The sequence below is a fragment of the Pseudorca crassidens genome, chromosome 1 (genome assembly GCF_039906515.1).
Source record: "Pseudorca crassidens isolate mPseCra1 chromosome 1, mPseCra1.hap1, whole genome shotgun sequence".
In the NCBI taxonomy this organism is placed as follows: Eukaryota; Metazoa; Chordata; class Mammalia; order Artiodactyla; family Delphinidae; genus Pseudorca; species Pseudorca crassidens.
In genome coordinates, this window is record NC_090296.1 from 193,155,497 (window position 1) to 193,173,491 (window position 17,995).

General features: G+C 42.2%; 1 protein-coding gene across 5 annotated transcripts in view; it reads right to left on the reverse strand.

Moving 5' to 3' along the window:
- The window catches only part of RSU1 (Ras suppressor protein 1), a 366,553-nt gene that overhangs the window by 250,744 nt on the left and 97,814 nt on the right, over positions 1-17,995 (reverse strand). For all 5 annotated transcript variants that reach the window (XR_010934332.1, XM_067704126.1, XM_067704106.1 and 2 more), the window contains one exon: positions 11,428-11,560. Coding sequence is in view for 4 of the 5 variants with exons in the window: in XM_067704126.1 (XP_067560227.1) it covers positions 11,428-11,560 (133 nt within the window). In the remaining variant the exon portion in view is untranslated. The remainder of the gene's footprint in view (positions 1-11,427; positions 11,561-17,995) is intronic.

The following is a 17,995-nucleotide window of genomic DNA, read 5'->3' on the forward strand; positions in this document are numbered from 1 at the left end:
CACTGAAATAAATACTGAGTTATAAAATGCTGAATAGCACATATAATGAGCTTAGCATAATACCTGTCACATGGTAAACAGTCATTGCTTATTATTATTGTTGTTGTTGTTATTATTATTACTACTACTACTATTAAAATTGCTGCTAAGGTAAAAGACTCAGAAGGAAGACAGTAAAAGGGACCTAGGGTAAATGGGCAGTAGGGAAACACTTGGCAAAAAGGTCTCTGAGGAAGCAATACTGAACATGATACTTGAAGAATAATTGGGCATTCAGTATGTCAATACAAGGACAGAACATTCCAGGCAGAGAAAACCACACTTATGGAGAGCTGAGGTAGGAAGCAGGCTGTATCTTTAATGGGAAGTAACCCGGCCTTGTAGTTCTGGGTTCGTTCCCAGTGGATCTCTTCCAGGGCTCCCCAGTGTCAGCTCAGCTCTCATCTGGGTCACTGCCATGATCCTCCTGTCCCAGAGCATAGTGAGATTCTGGGACACTCAGGACAGGGCTAGAGGGACAGAAAAACTCCCCTCCAAGCAGCTCATCTTACGCGACGAAGACCCAAGTCTTTTATTATATCATCAGAATCATTATATCTTCAAAGACACTGCCAGGAACAGAGTAGACATAGCCTGTGCCTCACAGTTGCCAGGTGGGTGCACACGGAGCCCATCCCCAAGCAAGGCAATCGTCTACTGCTATTTCCGCATGCCATTTCAGAGTTCAAGTTTAGCCATTTTGTCCCAAAGGAAAGGACTGAGGCTTGATAAGTCTTAACTCTGGATGACAGCTGTGATGAAATTCGGAAGAAAACATAGACACCGTTTTAAAAGAAATGCTATGAGCTTAGCATTGGAACATGATTTTCCTACCTTCCGTACCTTGAGTGTTCTGTCTTACAGTCAGACCAAACACAGTATTCTACTGGAGCAAAACAAAGAAAAAAGGTTTTACCTCAGAAGATAAGTATCACCCTGCTGGGTCTTTGCATGAAATTATGAGTAAGCTCGCAGATACTGGCTGTAAATATTAACACACAAGCAACAAAAAGCACAGTCTTAAACGATCCTTTACATGCCACTTTCTCTACCCTATTAAGATGCTCGTTGTTTCTGTGATTTATCTGATAATAAATTTTTGATGACTGGTAGGTCTCATAAAATTGCTCTGGTGCTGGCTACACTGATTAATAAGTCTGAAGGATCGAAAGTGTCAGGAATTCATGTGTACGAATAAGTTACTGCCAAATATATATTAGGTATTCCATAAAATATAGAATAAAAAGGTGGATCTCGTAATTTTATCTTGTATCTATTTTCCTGTAACCATTTATATTCAGGGCCATCATCATCTTCCGTGGCCTTTACAAAAAAAAATCAATGAGGGAAATCCACGTGGGGGGCAAATTCAAGAACTAAACTAAATCTGAAAAAAATAATGAATTGGTATAGACAATAAAACATGTTTCCCAGAGAAACAAAGGTTTTTTCCCCCAAACCTTTAAGGTAGGTTTTAGTTTGGGGTGGATTTTTTTTTTCTCCTGCCCTCTAGACTTTTACTTTTAAATCTTAAATGATACTGCAGGCCTCAGGCACGACAGGCAATGAGCGGGTGAAGGACCAGTGGAAAAGTGTTCAAAAACTCCTGTGTTAGCTAACAGGCTTCTGAATGTATCACTCTGGTCCACAGAGAAGGCTGGAGAAGGTAGCAAGGAGATGCTGTGTCAGCTACTGCAGCCTTAAAACAAAGCTGGTGTCTCTTTGGACTTTAAAATTGTTCCTATGCAGCTTATTTTATTTTTGTTTCATCAAATAAACAAGAGGGGTTTTCCATGGAAAACAAAACAAAACAAAAAAACATGTTTCCCAGAAAAACAGAGGATTCAGGATTAGAAATCGGTGCTGAGACGACCCTTAGAGATGACCTAGTTTGAACCTCTTGCTTTTAAGATGGGGAAGCTGAGAGTAAGCATGATGAGGTCCTTTGCCATTGAGAGAACTGGGGCTGGGAACCACCTCTAAGGCCGGCGCTCTAAGGACAGACTTTGTTTTCCCCGTTCCTCACGGCTCCCGGCAGAGCCCACGACTGAGTCTCTACGCCACGGTGCGTCGTGTGAAACCACTCTCCATCTCTGATGTCTGTCTGCACGCTGGGGAAGCAAACCAGCTTTAGTTACACGAGAAGAGAATTCAGTGCCCCGTTCTTGGTAGTCTCCGTCTCACCCAGTAAGACTCCAGAGATCTCCTGAGACAAGCTTGGAAAATGGAAGAAAAGTCCTAAGGGCTCCAGATGTGGTGACTGGAACCCCAAGATGGAACAGGAAATTCCTGACTCCACACCTTACAGGGCAAGACATGGAGAGCTATGATGTAGGTCCACAAAGTCAGAGACGGAAGATTCCACACCTACTAGTGGGCGTCCCAGTGCAAGAAGCTGCCAGGTGGCACAAAGGTCCCCCATGCTGCATCTTCCGGCCATAAGACTCTTGTGAAAGAAACACGACGGGTCCAATGGTGGGTGCTCTATGGAACTCTCCATTCTTCAATTCTCTAGCTGACCACGACAAAGCAGATTTTGCAAGGTGCCTTTCACTCCCAGGGGATCTTCCAATTCTAACCAGCTTCTGTTTTAACATAGTCCGCTCTTAAGGGATGATTAGAAATTAAAAACACTGACCCATCTGCCGAGAAAAGAGCCTAACCTTTGTGTCCCTAAAATGGAACAATGGTGAATGTGCACTTTTTGAAGGAGCCTTTAAGTCTGAAAGCTAAACACGTAAGAAAGACATGGTGGAGGGGCTGTGGAGAGGTGGATTAAACCTTCCAGAGTAATTTCAACACATCTACGAATAAACAGAATTTGCCCCCCAGGTTGCGGGAGGCTATGGGAGAAGAGAGGAAAGACGGGGTGATCTGAGTGCACTGGGGTAACAATAGTGTTAGGGGCTGAATTTTCCCCAAAAAAATTCATGTTGAAGTTCTAACCCTTGGTAACTCAGAATGTGACCGTATCTGAAAGGTACTAGGGTCTTAGTGGGGTAATCAAATTAAAGTGAGGTCATCAGGGTGGGCCCTAATCCAACATGACTGGTGTCCTTATAGAAAGGGGAAATTTGGACACAGAAACAGACACTTCCAGGGATGATAATGTAAAGACACAGGGAGAAGACGGCCATCTGTAATCCACGGAGAAAGGCCTGGAAGAGATGCTTCCCCGACAGCCCTCGGAAAAAACCAACCTCTCTCACACCTTGATCTTGGAGTTCTAGAACTGTCAGATAATAAATTTCTGCGGGGTGGCTTAAAAAACCTAAATTAGGTAGCAGCAAGGGAAAAAAAAAGCAGGGCGTTTATTTAGTAACCTTGCTAAGTAAAGTAACCAAAACCTCAATAATAATTTATTTATTTTCTAAACAAACACTAATTGGGTGGAGAAAAAAAAGTATGTACATTGTGAAGGTGATAAAACTGTATGGGTTCCAAATGAGACTATTTAAAAATTAACTATGATAGTGGAAAACAGTATTTTCTTGACCCCAAACTTTTTACAACGTGCGTCTTAAAAAATACATATGAGATGATATACAAACACAACGGAACAAAATCTGGAGAGTTATTTCCTTAACGGTTGACGAACAAATTGGGCATCAATAAAGGCCAGTGGACACAAAACTCACATTTACCCTTTCTATCTAATAAAGTTGACTAAAATGCTCTTCATAAGATTATGCCTTCTAAACACATTCTAAATGCATTCTAAGACATTATAGGAGAACCTTTTATTGCCAAAAATTACAAAAAACAAAAAACAAAACCTCCAACAATGCCTGACCAGAACACGAGACCAGAGCTCAATAAAATGACAGCACGTAATAAAACAAGATATTACCGTGTAGAGAACAGAAACCAGACACTTTCGTTTGATTATAAAGTACCACTTACTAATTTCTCTCTCAAATAGAAACAGCAGAGGCAGGCAATAACTCATCTTAGCTGGACAGAAAGCATCCAGCATTGAACTTGAACACTGCTGGGAGTTAACAAAGGTTATCAATATGTAGGGCGGACCATGTCTTTGAGTAGGTCAATATTCAACAGTTCGATATGATTATTTCAAGTGAGTATCAGCTAAAAATGGAACTCAAAATAGCTCTTTCGGAAGAAGAAGTAACCTGACACATTTCTTTTCCGGAGTGTAGATGGAGTCTAGACTACGTCTGTTTTCCTTCTGTCAAGAGGGACCAATTATCTATATTCCATCTACCTTAAATGGATACTGTAATGCATCGTGCATTACATGATGTACAACACAGGTTGAATGCATGCTTCAGAGTCGACATACAAGGAAAGAGGAGATAAACAGCGGGGGGAAGAGAGACATGACTGTCTTGCTCTTTAAAATCACATGTACAAACCTCTTGTAGGGAGAGGTTCAGAGTAAACAACACTCTTCTCCCTTTGACGGCGCAGCTGTGATCTTTCCCATTTGCCCATCTAAATTTATTTGCAACTCTTTAGTTTAGTACAAGGCCTACTTTTATTTTTAAATAAATTTATTTATTCATTTATTTATTTTTGGCTGTCTTGGGTCTTCGTCACTGCACGCAGGCTTTCTCTAGTTGCGGTGAGCAGGGGCTACTCTTCGTTGAGGTGTGCAGGCTTCTCACTGCGGTGGCTTCTCTTGTTGTGGAGCATGGGTTCTAGGTGCGCGGGCTTCAGTAGTTGCGGCACGTAGGCTCAGCAGTTGTGGCTTGCAGGCTCTAGAGCGCAGGCTCAGTAGTTGTGGCACACGGGCTTAGCTGCTCCGTGGCATGTGGGATCTTCCCGGACCAGGGCTCAAACCTGTGTCCCCTGCATTGGCAGGTGGATTTTTAACCACTGGGCCACCAGGGAAGCCCTATTCGCAACTCTTTAATGATACCTGCCCTAGTCATGGAATAAAATGCAGAAAGACTGACAGAGTTCCAGCTCACTGGTCAAACCTGATCTCACAGAGCTCACCCAGCACGGCGTGGCTGAGGCGTGACCGCACTGGAGGACCAGAGAATGAATGTGCCCATGTGAGGTAGCCTTTCCCAAGTCTGCATTTGCATCTAAGGCACGTCAGAGTGAAAGACATTCCAGAATACGTGTAAGATGGGGTTTCCTAGAGGCCTTCAGGAATCCCAGCTTAGCCTCCTGAAGCTGGTTTTCAATCCCTGACAGAGTTTACCTTTGACCTTTATAGGTTTAGGGGGTGCAAGTTCCCTACTGCCACCCTCCCGGACTCCAGGTACACTGGAAATGTCAAATGGGAAGCACCGCCCACTTAAAAAACTGATCTGTTTTGAATGGGCTAACAAATTATAGGAAAGTAAAGCTTTAAAAGGCATGTAAAAACTCCACGTATTGACGAAAGGATGAACATGCACTAAGAAAAAGGAAAAATACTGATGACCTCTGAAGTCCAGCTGAATAACAGTGCTAAGCAAGTAAAAAGCGGAAAAGAAAAACTCCTTTTAACTGTAAATTACATTAAGCAATCTACCAAAAAATTTGGAAGAGAGAACTGTTATGCACTCTTCCTCAAACAGTCTGCCTTCCTCTTGTTCCCTTAAGAGGGGAAGGATTAATTTACCAGGGCAATTAATGTCTCCTGGCCACACAAAGAAAACAGGTGAGGGACCAAGTCAAAGATCAACGCTGTTATTATGTCCCATCGTGACTTACATCTATTCAGTGGAATTAACATTCGTCAACCCCTTACGCTGGTAACATACTATCTGGAGAAAAAGGAATGCTATGTAAGTTTTATCATTTAAAGTGAACATGAAATGAGGGGTATGACACAATACTAGCTGATATACAACATATTTTATGGGTTTCCCTTTTCTCTTTGATATTTCATAGCAAGGTTCGTTAAATGCAGCACATGTGTATGCAAACAGGTGCAGAGATGTCAAAAGTGTGAATCATATTTTGTATTATGGAGGAAACGTGAGAATACATTTATTAACTTAAAGAAAGAAGCGCAATATACACATGTAGCATCTATAAAGAAAATATAAATTAGCAAGAGCACAGTACACAGTCAACTTTTAAAAATAAAAGCAATCTTTATGTCGAAAGCTTTAGGAAAAATTGGTTCTTCTTTTTCATGTCTACTATAAAGAAATACTGTGTTTCTCTGGCTTACCTGGAGCTATTTTCGGATACAGTAATGAAAGAGGAAAGTCTCTGTCATCTTGCCCACCTACTGTCACTATGTAAAAAATTCACTAACTGCTAGCAAGGTCCGGGCACATTAACCTGGCTCCTCCAGCCTTCTGTGATATTTATAAAGCCATGCTTGTTCTGTGCATCCAGTTATACTTCAACAGAAAGATAAGGTTTAAGGAGTTTCGTTAGACAGGATTTCCTTCTGCAAAGGGCTGTCTTCAATAAATGGGATCACTTATGAAGTTGGCAATTCTTTAGCCTTTTGGTAGACCAGATATATCTGTTACTTAAGGATCTTCTGAGTCAGCAGCCACTAGGGGATATCGTAGTTATTTAATAAAGCCCATGTATGCCCGTTCCAGCCTCTAATAGGTTTGCCCATACTGCAGAAAACAAGAAAACATCACTTCATTTTAATTCTACGAGTAAAACAGCCTGAGAAACCGTATGCAGCAGAATCAAAGCACTTATTCCTCCTCACAAGCCAGCTCGACAGGATGATTTATTTTGCTAGACTTCTAGGCAGGAGAAATTGCTAGCATTTTTCCCATCAGTGCTCACCACTCACCCAACACTGCTTAGTTAAAATGTTTCTGTTAAGTAATATTAATAATAGTAGGAACATCTTCATTTAAGACTAAAACACGAGACAGAAAAGCAAGTGAGTGTGGCACCTTTCTCTGGTGTGCAAAGAAAGTCACAAGACAGGAGAAATGATGGGGGAGCCCCTTTTGAGTCATGCCAGGCTGGAGATGAGGCTTTAGGGCTGCCATGCCTTACAAATTGCAGCCTTCATGAGGAAGCCTGTTTTCCAAACGTCGCTTTCAACTGACACATTTTCAGCTTAACATTTGTCAAACCTCTTCTTTTGTTAAGAGTTAACGTGTCAGTTTTTAAAATGGCTTGCGGTTTCTATCCACCTTCCTTGATGGAAATGTGCAAAGTGCGAGTTACTCCCTTTCACAAAGCATCTTGTCAAGGATCCTGACTCCAATCCGACTTCTCCCGGGGACAAAAAAAAAAAAAAAAAATCTGCCTTCTGGAAACTTAACAAGCGGTGACTATCCCATCATAATTCTGCCTAGAAGAAGTTACTCAACAACAGCCCGAAAACGCTAACGCACCTGTAGGGTTTGATGCTCAACACCAGACGGAGCAAATTATTATTATTATTATTTTAAATTAATTTATTTACTTATTTATTTTTGGCTGCATGGGCTCTTCATTTCTGTGCGAGGGCTTTCTCCAGTTGCGGCGAGCAGGGGCCACTGTTCATCGCGGTGCGCGGGCTTCTCACTATCGCAGCGTCTCTTGTTGCGGAGCACAGGCTCCGGACGCGCAGGCTCAGCGGCCATGGCTCACGGGCCCAGCCGCTCCGCGGCATGTGGGATCTTCCCGGACCGGGGCACGAAGCCGTGTCCCCTGCATCGGCAGGCGGACTCTCAACCGCTGCGCCACCAGGGAAGCCCGGAGCAAATTATTTTAACAGAGGGAATAAGTGACAATGAGCGGGCAAAGCGATGACACCAGCCAATATGTTCCCTTTGCTGAAAGTACCATAAATGAACAAAGAGCAACCTCCATCTGAGGAACGATGAGGATGTGATGAATGCCCCGAATGTACTCAAAAGAACAATCTCCTGAAGAATCGCACCTTGGCATCCTCCCAGCCACACCTGCCCACATCCCCTCCTGCTTCATCCTCATCAGCTTAAATCACTGCCAAGTATTTTAATTCTTCCTGAACACCGGCTTCCCTGTTTTGTTTCAAACATCCACGTCTCCTCCTGGAGTCCGTTAGAGTCTGGAAATCAGATCATCCATCTTTCCTGCCTGTCGCTGCTCGAGACTTGGAAGGCCTCTCAGGATGTGCTTAGCACAGGAAGGTCACCTTGAACTTCAACCATGGACATGAAGGGATATAAAAATGCGCTGGTGAGTTCTCAATGCTCTCATTTAGGTAATGGGTCGATTGGTTAAAAAGAAAAAAGAGGAAGGAGACTCACTGGTATTTTAAGTAACAGAATAAAAATTTAAAATATGCTTTTATGGGCTTCCCTGGTGGCGCAGTGGTTAAGAGTCGGCCTGCCAATGCAGGGGACATGGGTTCGAGCCCTGGTCGGGGAAGATTCCACATGCTGCGGAGCAACTAAGCCCGTGTGCCACAGCTACTGGGCCTGCACTCTCGAACCCGTGAGCCATAACTACTGAGCCTGTGTGCCACAACTACTGAAGCCCGTGCGCCTGGAGCCCGTGCTCCACAACAAGAGAAGCCACTGCAATGAGAAGCCCACGCACAGCAACGAAGACCCATCGCAGCCAAAAATAAACAAATAAATAAATATCTAAAAACTCACTAAATAAAAATATGCTTTTATGACAGGCTAAAGGTCAATATTAAAAAAAGCATTTTTTCATTGTTAGGGATGTATGTGACATATAAAAAGAAACAAGGAAGTGAAGATTAGAAACCACAGGTTTCAGAATAAAGGATCTAAGACTAAGGTACTGATTGAGACACTGGCCTTGTTTAAAAAAATACAGGTGTAACGAATAAATTGCCTCCTTGCAAGTCCTCACATGTACAGCCTTACAAAAGTAGCGGAGTATCTGCTAGTTAGAGGGTTTTATTCAGAGTTGAGAAGGGTGCTAAAAGTCCTCTAATTATGGAGGGGCTGCTTAAAAAATGAAAGAATTAAGTTGGGTTCTAGCTACATGAGGATATACTAACATATACCTATTCGTGTAAAAGAGGACCTTAAATTTAAAACGCCAGTGAAACATACTGGTGGCATTTTTGTACAAGCATCTTTCTAAAAGGCGAAGAGCTTGAGGCAGTGTCTTACTTAGTTCACAGTCCATGTTTCTGCTGGTATGTTTGATCAAGGAATGAAGGTAACTACTTCACTGGGAGAACAGGAGGGCAGAAAGCTGGGATACAGGAAGTGGTTCACATTCTTCTCTTTCCCAAGGAGGAGAGAAGGGAAAAACTCTAAGGGAATTCACTTTAAGGAGGTCCCTGCCCCCAGGAGTTTAATGTCAAGTGCATTCTCCCAGCAGAGGCTCACACAGACTCTTCTAAAAGCAGCGAACAGAGTACTGATTGGTCCCCCTAGAAGGGGGACAATGGCTCTCCCATGCTTGTTTAAGCTTTCTAATGTTGATTTAACTGGACAAAAGATAATTCTCCACGAGGAAAACAAACACATAAAAAATAAGCTAATAGGTAAACCGCTTACTCTGATCCTTAAATATAAGATGCTAATAAGATAGACAAGAATATATACATCAAATATGTCACAGATTCCCTTTCAAATAACTTACCAATAAACTCAACCAATGCAACACACCACTCACTCATCCAGAATCCCAACGATGTTCAAATAAACGGAACTAGTTTGTAACAGCATATAATGGTGATTAATAGCCTAATGACTCAAAGGTAAGACGAAATCCACATTCACAATGTCATCTTTTCAAATGAAATTACAATTAGAAGCACTTTCATACACAATGTATTCTAATTCTCTGTAAATTCTAAATTCGTGAATGGTAAATTAAAAAAACTGTTAACCAGAAAAAACAACAGAGTATTCCCCCCAATTCTAGAATAACAGGACCTTATTTATTTTTCTGTAGGTATCCTATACAATGGTGTTCTAAAACCATACCCTACAAACCAAGCCCTACATAATCCTCCATCTACTAACGAAAAATTAGAGCCTTAACTAAAGCCAATGCTAGCAACGATTAACAATTTAAGAGAAACCGAATGAACAATAAACGATTCATTTGCAACTATATTTTCACACATTTTTATAATTAAACAAATTTTCAAGGCTGAGCTATGTTCATTCTTTTTTAAAAAAACTATGTATCTATAATAATTGCACATATCTATGTAGTTCATGAAACAATAACACACAGCCTATACATCTCTCATTTTACTCTTAAGGTGAGTCTTATGACATGTGATAAATGTTAAGGTATCAAAAAAAAATGTTAAGGTATCATCTTCGAAGAAATCTAAACCATGCTTTACGCTGCATTCGCATATGAGGATACGCCATCATTTTGGCAATTTGAGTCTATTTCCCCTGAACACCATTCTTCTTTCACAGCTCATCTTCTCTGTGATTCTGTCAGATGGAAATATACCATAAGGAGTCCCAGATGTGTAACCAGGAGCATGGCATACGGGGACATGTGCTACCAGAGCCACAGCTGGCCATTCAGAGGCAAGGACTCTGCCCCGTCAGTTAAGTCTGACCTGCTGTCCCAACACAGATTCCGAGACAGCTGTGCTGAGTTTGTGGGGGGAGCGTATTTCTGATACCAAAAAACGGGAGACTCCAAACTGAATGTAACTTTTAATGATCTCCTAGGTCTTCTCTAAGAGTTGGGATATTAAATTCTCAAAAGTTGGTACCAGACACAGGAACAGATTAAACCTGACTACGAATTGTTTCAAGTCATTTGCATTTGCTTAAAACTAGCAGTGACGGGATTTTGGTGTTAGGGGTCACTGAAGCATTGAGAGAAATGCTCACTTCAATTTGGGGCTGGGGAGTGGATGAGGGAGAAATAATGACAGAAGATTAACAGTAACAACAGAGTAGGTGGGGGGTGGTAGAATTCCTTCCAACCCGGACAAACTAAGGAAGAAAGAGGTGGGAACAGTTTGGTTTTAAGGCTGGGTCCGCACAGGTGCCCTTGACCAGAGGGGAGGACTTGAGAGATTTTGATGCTGCGACTTAAGCTAGCTGATTCCTCCTGCTTGTCTTCTGCCTTATCTCTTCTCTTAGAGAGATTATTATCTCACTAGAGTAAAAGTTTCTGAAGAATAGGATGATGTCTTCTTAGTATTCCCTACTGATTTTATAAATAAACCACTTAACAATTTTGTTCATAACATTTGTTATTCTTTACATTCAAAGGAGAAAAAAGTATGTTCTGATCTTCGTGTATTTGGTGAATCTCCTTAGTGCCATGCATAGTCAGCCAATTTAATACCTTAAGAGATTTCTAAACAAAATTGGTATAAATTCCCTTTGAAAATATCAATTAAAAATAATCTATAAATAACAGAGACAATTACATGTGGTTATTAATAAAATTTTAAAATGCTCTGAGCTCGGTGCCGCCAATGACAAGATCACACGATAGGTTTTTAAAAACGGCATAATTACTGTAAAACCAAACTATTTCAGAAAATCATAGTCTACTTACTATTTGTACGTCTCAGAGCGGATGTATTCAAAAACATGGGACACACCAAGCTGGAATTGGTCAGCAATGGGGGTAACCCAGGGGTTGTTCTCTGCTTTGAATATCTGCTTCTGACCAGTTAAATCCAAGTTTCCTAAAAAGAAGGAGGGGGGAAAAAGAAAAGGTGAAGGTCATCCAACCAACAGAAATCAAATCTAAGAAGTAATTCCTGCTCAGTAATCATAGCACAACCTTAAGCATTTTTTGAGTCATTTAATTTCTTTTAAAAAGTTTTACCAAAAGTCATCACTGATATACATGCCATGTCAGCGATTGTACACTGGCCCAAGAAATTAAGAAGGAAGGAAGGGAGGGAGGGAGGGAGGGAGGAGAGAGGGAGTAAAGATGTAAGAAGGAAGTAAACTTGGAATTCTTGCAAATGAAGCATTTGCTTCATTTTTCCAAGTATTTGCTACAGAAACGACAATGGCCCTCCAAGATCGAGAGAACCATTAATAGCAGAACCTCCCCAAATTCCATCTTGACAGTGTGCATCACCACTTGTCCAATCTGATCTAAACCTGACCCATGCGGAACCTAGAAAAACGGTACAGATGAACCGGTTTGCAGGGCAGAAATAGACAACGATGTAGAGAACAAACGTATGGACACCAAGGCGGGAAAGTGGCAGGGGTGGTGGTGGTGGTGGTGGTGGTGTGATGAATTGGGAGATTGGGATTGACGTGTATACACTGATATGTATAAAATAGATAACTAATAAGAACCTGCTGTATAAAAAAATAAATAAAATTAAATTCAAAAGATAAAATAAAATAAACCTGAACCAATCACCACCACTTTTCATCAAAGCAGGACACGAGTGAAGAAAGATAAGAATACTGCCCAAGTAGAATGATTATCGCCTCATTCGGGTACTATAAACACACCTCGGAATCAGCACTAAATGAGTCTCATCAACATGGTGAGGGTAAAAACGCACACACCTACAGCCCTTACCAGTTGACAAATTACCTGTAAAAAGCATTTCCACCTTTGATTCTCCAACAATCCCTAAGGTCAGTAATTGACATCGCTTTATAGACAAAGAAATGGAAACTTGGGGGGAAATTAAGTAATATGTCCAAGATCAGAAAATGTCAGAGTAGGGATTGGAATCTAAGGCTTCTGACTCCAAATCTCTTATTTTTCCTACAATGCTTGGTGAAGCTATCAGGTTACATGTCAACCTAGATCAACCAAGGATGAGTTAATGAAGGCAGCCAGCATCTGGGTACCACCTGTTGATGGACGGGTCAGTCAGCTCTCTCTCTGTTTTTCTGTTTGGTATATTTAAACATGGAAAAGGCAGCGTGAGAAAGAGCTTCCTAGAACCTGCTTGCCTAAGAAAGACACAGGGACAGATGTGACACAGCAGAGCCGTATGTGCTTTACTTGGCAGACTCACCGAAATCCTTTCCCTTAAAGTCCTACGGAGGAAGTCCATTTGCAGACCCCTGGTCTACAGTCCAAGGCTTTTTGAGCAAAGACACCAAGCAATTTATTCTTCCCAGGACACAACCAAAGTGCCATATCTGTCCTGTTCTCAGGCTCTACGGCCAATATTGTCATAAGTGATAACTTCAGGATAAGGAAAACATATTCTAGGATGCAAGCATCGCACAAAGCCCATCAACTTCCTAGCTAATCCAAGCTTTGGGAATGAAAAGAAAATGTTTACCAGGATGACGTAGCATTTCTTAAAACAAAAGAATCAATACCTTGAATCCGTCTTCTTTTTGTTACACAGGTGGAACTTGTTTTATCATGCTTCACTTTACTGTGGTTCGCAGATACTGCATTTTGTATAAAGCGAAGGTCTGTGGCAACCCGATGTCCAACAAGCCTGCCGGTATCATTTTTCCAACATCATTTGCTTACTTTGTGTCTCTGTGTCACATTTTCGTAATTCTTGCGATATCCATTTTATTACTATTATATATGTTATAGTGATCTGTGGTCAGTGATCTTTGATGTCACTACTACAAGTCACTGAAGGCTCAGATGATGGTTAGCATTTTTTAGCAATAAATTATTTTTTAATTAAAGTATGTACATTGTCATTTTAGATATAACACTATTGCACATTTAACAGACTACAGTATAGTGTAAACATAATTTTTATAGGTACTGGGAAACCAACAAGCTGGCGTGAATGCCTTTATTGTGATATTTGCTTTATTGCGGTGGTCTGGAATCCAAACTACAATATCTCTGAGGTGTGCCTCTATGAACTTGCAACTATTCAGAATAATGGAGAAAGAAAAGACCAATATAAAAGTGATTACCATTTCATGAAATGCTTTTAAAGATAGCAGATTTACTAAATATTGAGAGCAAGTAATTCATCATGATCTTTCCAAAGCTACTTAGAACCTGCTGGTGTTAAGTACGAAAATAAGCAGATACATTTCTCTCCAAGATTATCAATATTGTCAGTTTCCTCATCTTAATGGTTAAACATCATTAGTCAGATATTAAATCACTTGAGAAATTAATGAGCTTTATTCTCTCAACCATGAGTCAGAAAATTGCTTGGGGTAAATGGAAATCCAAACATCGCACATATTCGGTTTAGCTGAGTATCCTACCAGGGTGTAACCTTGTTGGCAATGGACTGCCATTTAGATATTTTGTTTTTATCTTTACTTGGAGAAAGGAAGGGGTTTTCAGCTTCCCGAGAATCAAACTGATCGCTTGGTTAAATTTCACTATAATTCTCATTTCCTCTATGTCCTGTCGTCCACATCATTCTCTCATTACTTCTTGTCCTATTTCCACATTTCCTAAAAATGAATGTAATAGAAATTCCTAGAAAAAGTCTTCTATTTAAAACAAGTCTGTATTTCTGAAGTGTCCTGTTTTAAACACAGAGTGTGTTATGCTGCCCACTATTCTTAGGAAGCATGGTCATCGAGGGAATGGCTGAGCTACCAGGTGACAGTAACCACGGGGTAAGCAATTCACTAAAAAGTTGGAGGCGGAGGCACTAGAGGTAAAAGCATGTCTCTTAAAACATTCACCTCTTAGACAACCTACGCTTACACAGTATCATCTTCCAGCCTCCAGGCCCTGCCCACTGACATCAGCATGGAATCAACTACGAAAAGAAATAATCCATGAGACCTTTGGAAAAAAGATATGTTTTCAAAAAAAAAGCCCTGGAAAGCATATCCAATTCCTAAGCAAAGGGGATCTCCCTGATAAAGGCGATTCTGCTCTAAACATCTTTCCTCTTCATCCCCCAACAAATTGGTTATTCTAATGAAAAATCCGGTCTACATTTCCAGTGGGTAGAGTTGTATCTGTTGAACACGCTTCCAGGACTCCCTGTCATTCACATATTACCACGAATTTACTCAACTGGATTGTTTTCCTTTTAACCTCTGGTTCAGATGGGTATCACAGGAATATATATATATATATATTTTTTTAACTCTGGGGAGGAAGGGTGGGAAGGGGAGGGGAGGTGGCTATGTTGGGATTTCTCAGCACGTTGTATTTTCAGGGCTCTGGGTCAATATGAGAGCAACGTGGACCAGGGAAAGGGTCTAGGAAGGACCTCAAGGATGAGCCTCAGCTATTCCAGGGTTGCCTGGACGACCCGCTCTTCTTTCCCAGGCTGCATCGCCAGCTTCCTCCCACCCAGGTCCAAGCTTTGCCCACCACTCCAAAAGTACCGACATTATGAGCAGGTTTTAATGGACTATCCTTGAGATCTACATACAGGTGCAGAGAGGAAGAGCCTGCATGCTCTCACCAACAGCCCACAAACCCACGTTAGAATGTACACGGCCTCTTGCTCACTCAGTAACAGCCTCTGACTAAGCCGGCAGGCTTGTTAGCGGTCATCCTCTGAGAATAACGCGCTCAACTTCGATGCTCCCCGCTTGCCACACGTGCAGGACAGACCTGGGGGAACGGTGTCAAGAAAGGTCAGCTATGTGCCCTGGGCCGTCTCGTCTGAAGCCTCTAACCCCCCGGGGATCTGTCAATGCCTAGCAACGTCTCTATTTCAGCACCGTCCATGGAGACAGCAGAGGCAGAGGGGAAGGCTGGTGCCGGCTGCTAACTGGAGCACGCAGCAAACGCAGGATGGGAGCTGGACACGTTCCCTTCGGGGCAAAGGGTCTTCAACTGATGTCTGGAAGTTGGGGTACGCACAAAGGACCAGAGGCTCTTCACGAGCAATTTCATTTCTATCACTTCCCCCTCATCTGTACATCCCAGCTGAGGGAGGGGAGGGTGGAGAGAGGAGTTACCCTCCCCTCCCCCACTTATTTACTTTACTATCAAACAACCCTAAGCCAGAGTTAGTATCAGACAGACTTCAGATTCACAGGTGCTTCACAGAATACCAGAACTGGGAAGCCTAACAGAAAAGAATGATGGCGGGGGCAGGAAGCAAACAGTAGCTTTGTGGTTGATGCTGTGCAGTTTTTTTGTTGTTTTTTTTTTAACAAAGCACCATGAAACCCATGCTTAATGCCCACAGCACACCTTAACGCAGGCAACTATTACAGATGGCAGAGGTGGAAACCTCACAAGCCAAACCCAGCGCCAACTCTTCCTAGCTACAAGCAGGCTCGGGGGGACAGGATGTGCTGATTTTGTTTTCTGAGCGCATGTCACTGGTGGAGGACACAGTACCTGCTTCTGTGCAGCTGTGGCCCTGCCAGTCGGCTCTGTGTCTCTGGCTCTCTCACCTCGCTCTGAAGGCTGGCAATTTCAGAAGAGGGCTAAGATAACGCGTGGAGCTCGGCCATTATCCCGTGGGAAAAGCTGACACCTGTCCCTGCGATGGGCTGAGCAACAAGTTACTCTGGCCTCAGCTGAGCCCCTCCGTCAGCTGTCCGAGGTGGGTTCCCTTTCCGGTAATAACATGCAGGAAGCATCTCAGCCCGTCAGTCAGGCTGCAGGAGCCCTAACTTGCCGCACGCTTCGCTGGCTCTAGTTAGGAGCCCTCGCCCACCTCCTTGATTAGAAGCCTGAACGGGCGCTCTGGTGCCGTTCTAACAAGGATCAGACGGCAGGATTAAGCACTGTGACAAAGAGGATCTAATAAGCTAGAAAGCGGAGCATCCGCGGACACGCTGGCTGACTCCCCGACACAGATTCCCTCCACTCCCTCTCCACTGGGGAGGCCCGGGCCACACGGGGAGCCAGCCTGCGCCGTGATTAGTGGTGACCCTCTGGCCGGCGCTGCCCTGAAGATCATTTGTCACTCAGAGGCTGCTTCTGCAATTGCAAATTGGATTTTCCATTTTATTACCTGCAAAAGGACCATGTATGCTTCTTTCAAGAGCCTCGAGTACAGCTGCTTTGCCGTGCAACTGTTATTTTGTAAAGGCTACAATCGTGCAAAACTGTCCTTCTCCTCGCTAGTTATACATGTGATGGGATGCAACAGGCATTGTGGCCCCATTAAGAAGCAGGCACTGGTTTTCACGTATGGAAATTGGTTGTTTTCATAATCACACTGATGATAAGAATTCTTCCCGAGTACTCAAAACCCAGAACCATGTAACATCATTTATCAGATATTAAGCAATTGAGGCGATCTGGGCAAATTTTTCACGTCATCAAAGCATCGTTCCCTCCCTCCCGAATTCCAAAATACCACAGAATGCTTTTTAAATTAATTCACCCTAAAACCCAGGCTCTCTCACTCAGGAAAATCTAAGGCTATAGTCTAACAAGGTAAAACTAGCAAACCATGGTTGATGGGGTAGTCTATCATCAGTATACTGGATTTGCCCAAACCCAAGGAATTGATTCACTGTGGAAGGGGTCTAGATGGGACATTATGACAGCTGAAAGATCGCCTCTGCTCTGCAGTGAATCCGTACACAGAAGCTCACCACAAATGACTCCAACGCAAAATAAAAGCTACCTCTAGGGCTGCTCCAGATAGAAAGCGATATCCTGCACGTAAACCTCTAAGATTTTATTACTATGGAAGAGGCTACCAATTATAGAAGCGCATGATTCGAGATGACAGCTGGAGATGGAAGGTTTCCACCTTGTTCTCTTCTTTAGCAACATACTTCACTGAATGGAAAATGATCATAAAGCTTATAAAATGATGCTTATATTGTAATAATAAATGTTTGCTGTAGTAAAACACTGGAAACAACCAGAATGTTCACCAATAGGTGAGAAGCAGAATAATGGATGCTACAGCCACCCAACGAAATGTTTCCAGTTATTAAAATGAATGACATAGACTTGTATGTTTTGACCTAGAAAGAGATCTACACTCTAATTCTTAAAAATTAAGGGTGTACTAAGTTTGCTACGATTTCATTATTGAAAAATTACACAAGAAAGAAATCCCAGATTATGTATATGAGGAAATGTTTCCATGAAAAAAAGAGAAGAGTAGGATACGTATCAAATTGTTAATACTGGTTTCCTCAAAGAGGGGAACGCAAGGTGGGAAAGGGATTTGAACCAGCAGAATAAAGGGTAAACCGTTAATTTTCTTTTTCGAGAATTCCATGTGATTACAAGTACGGATTCTTTTTATAAT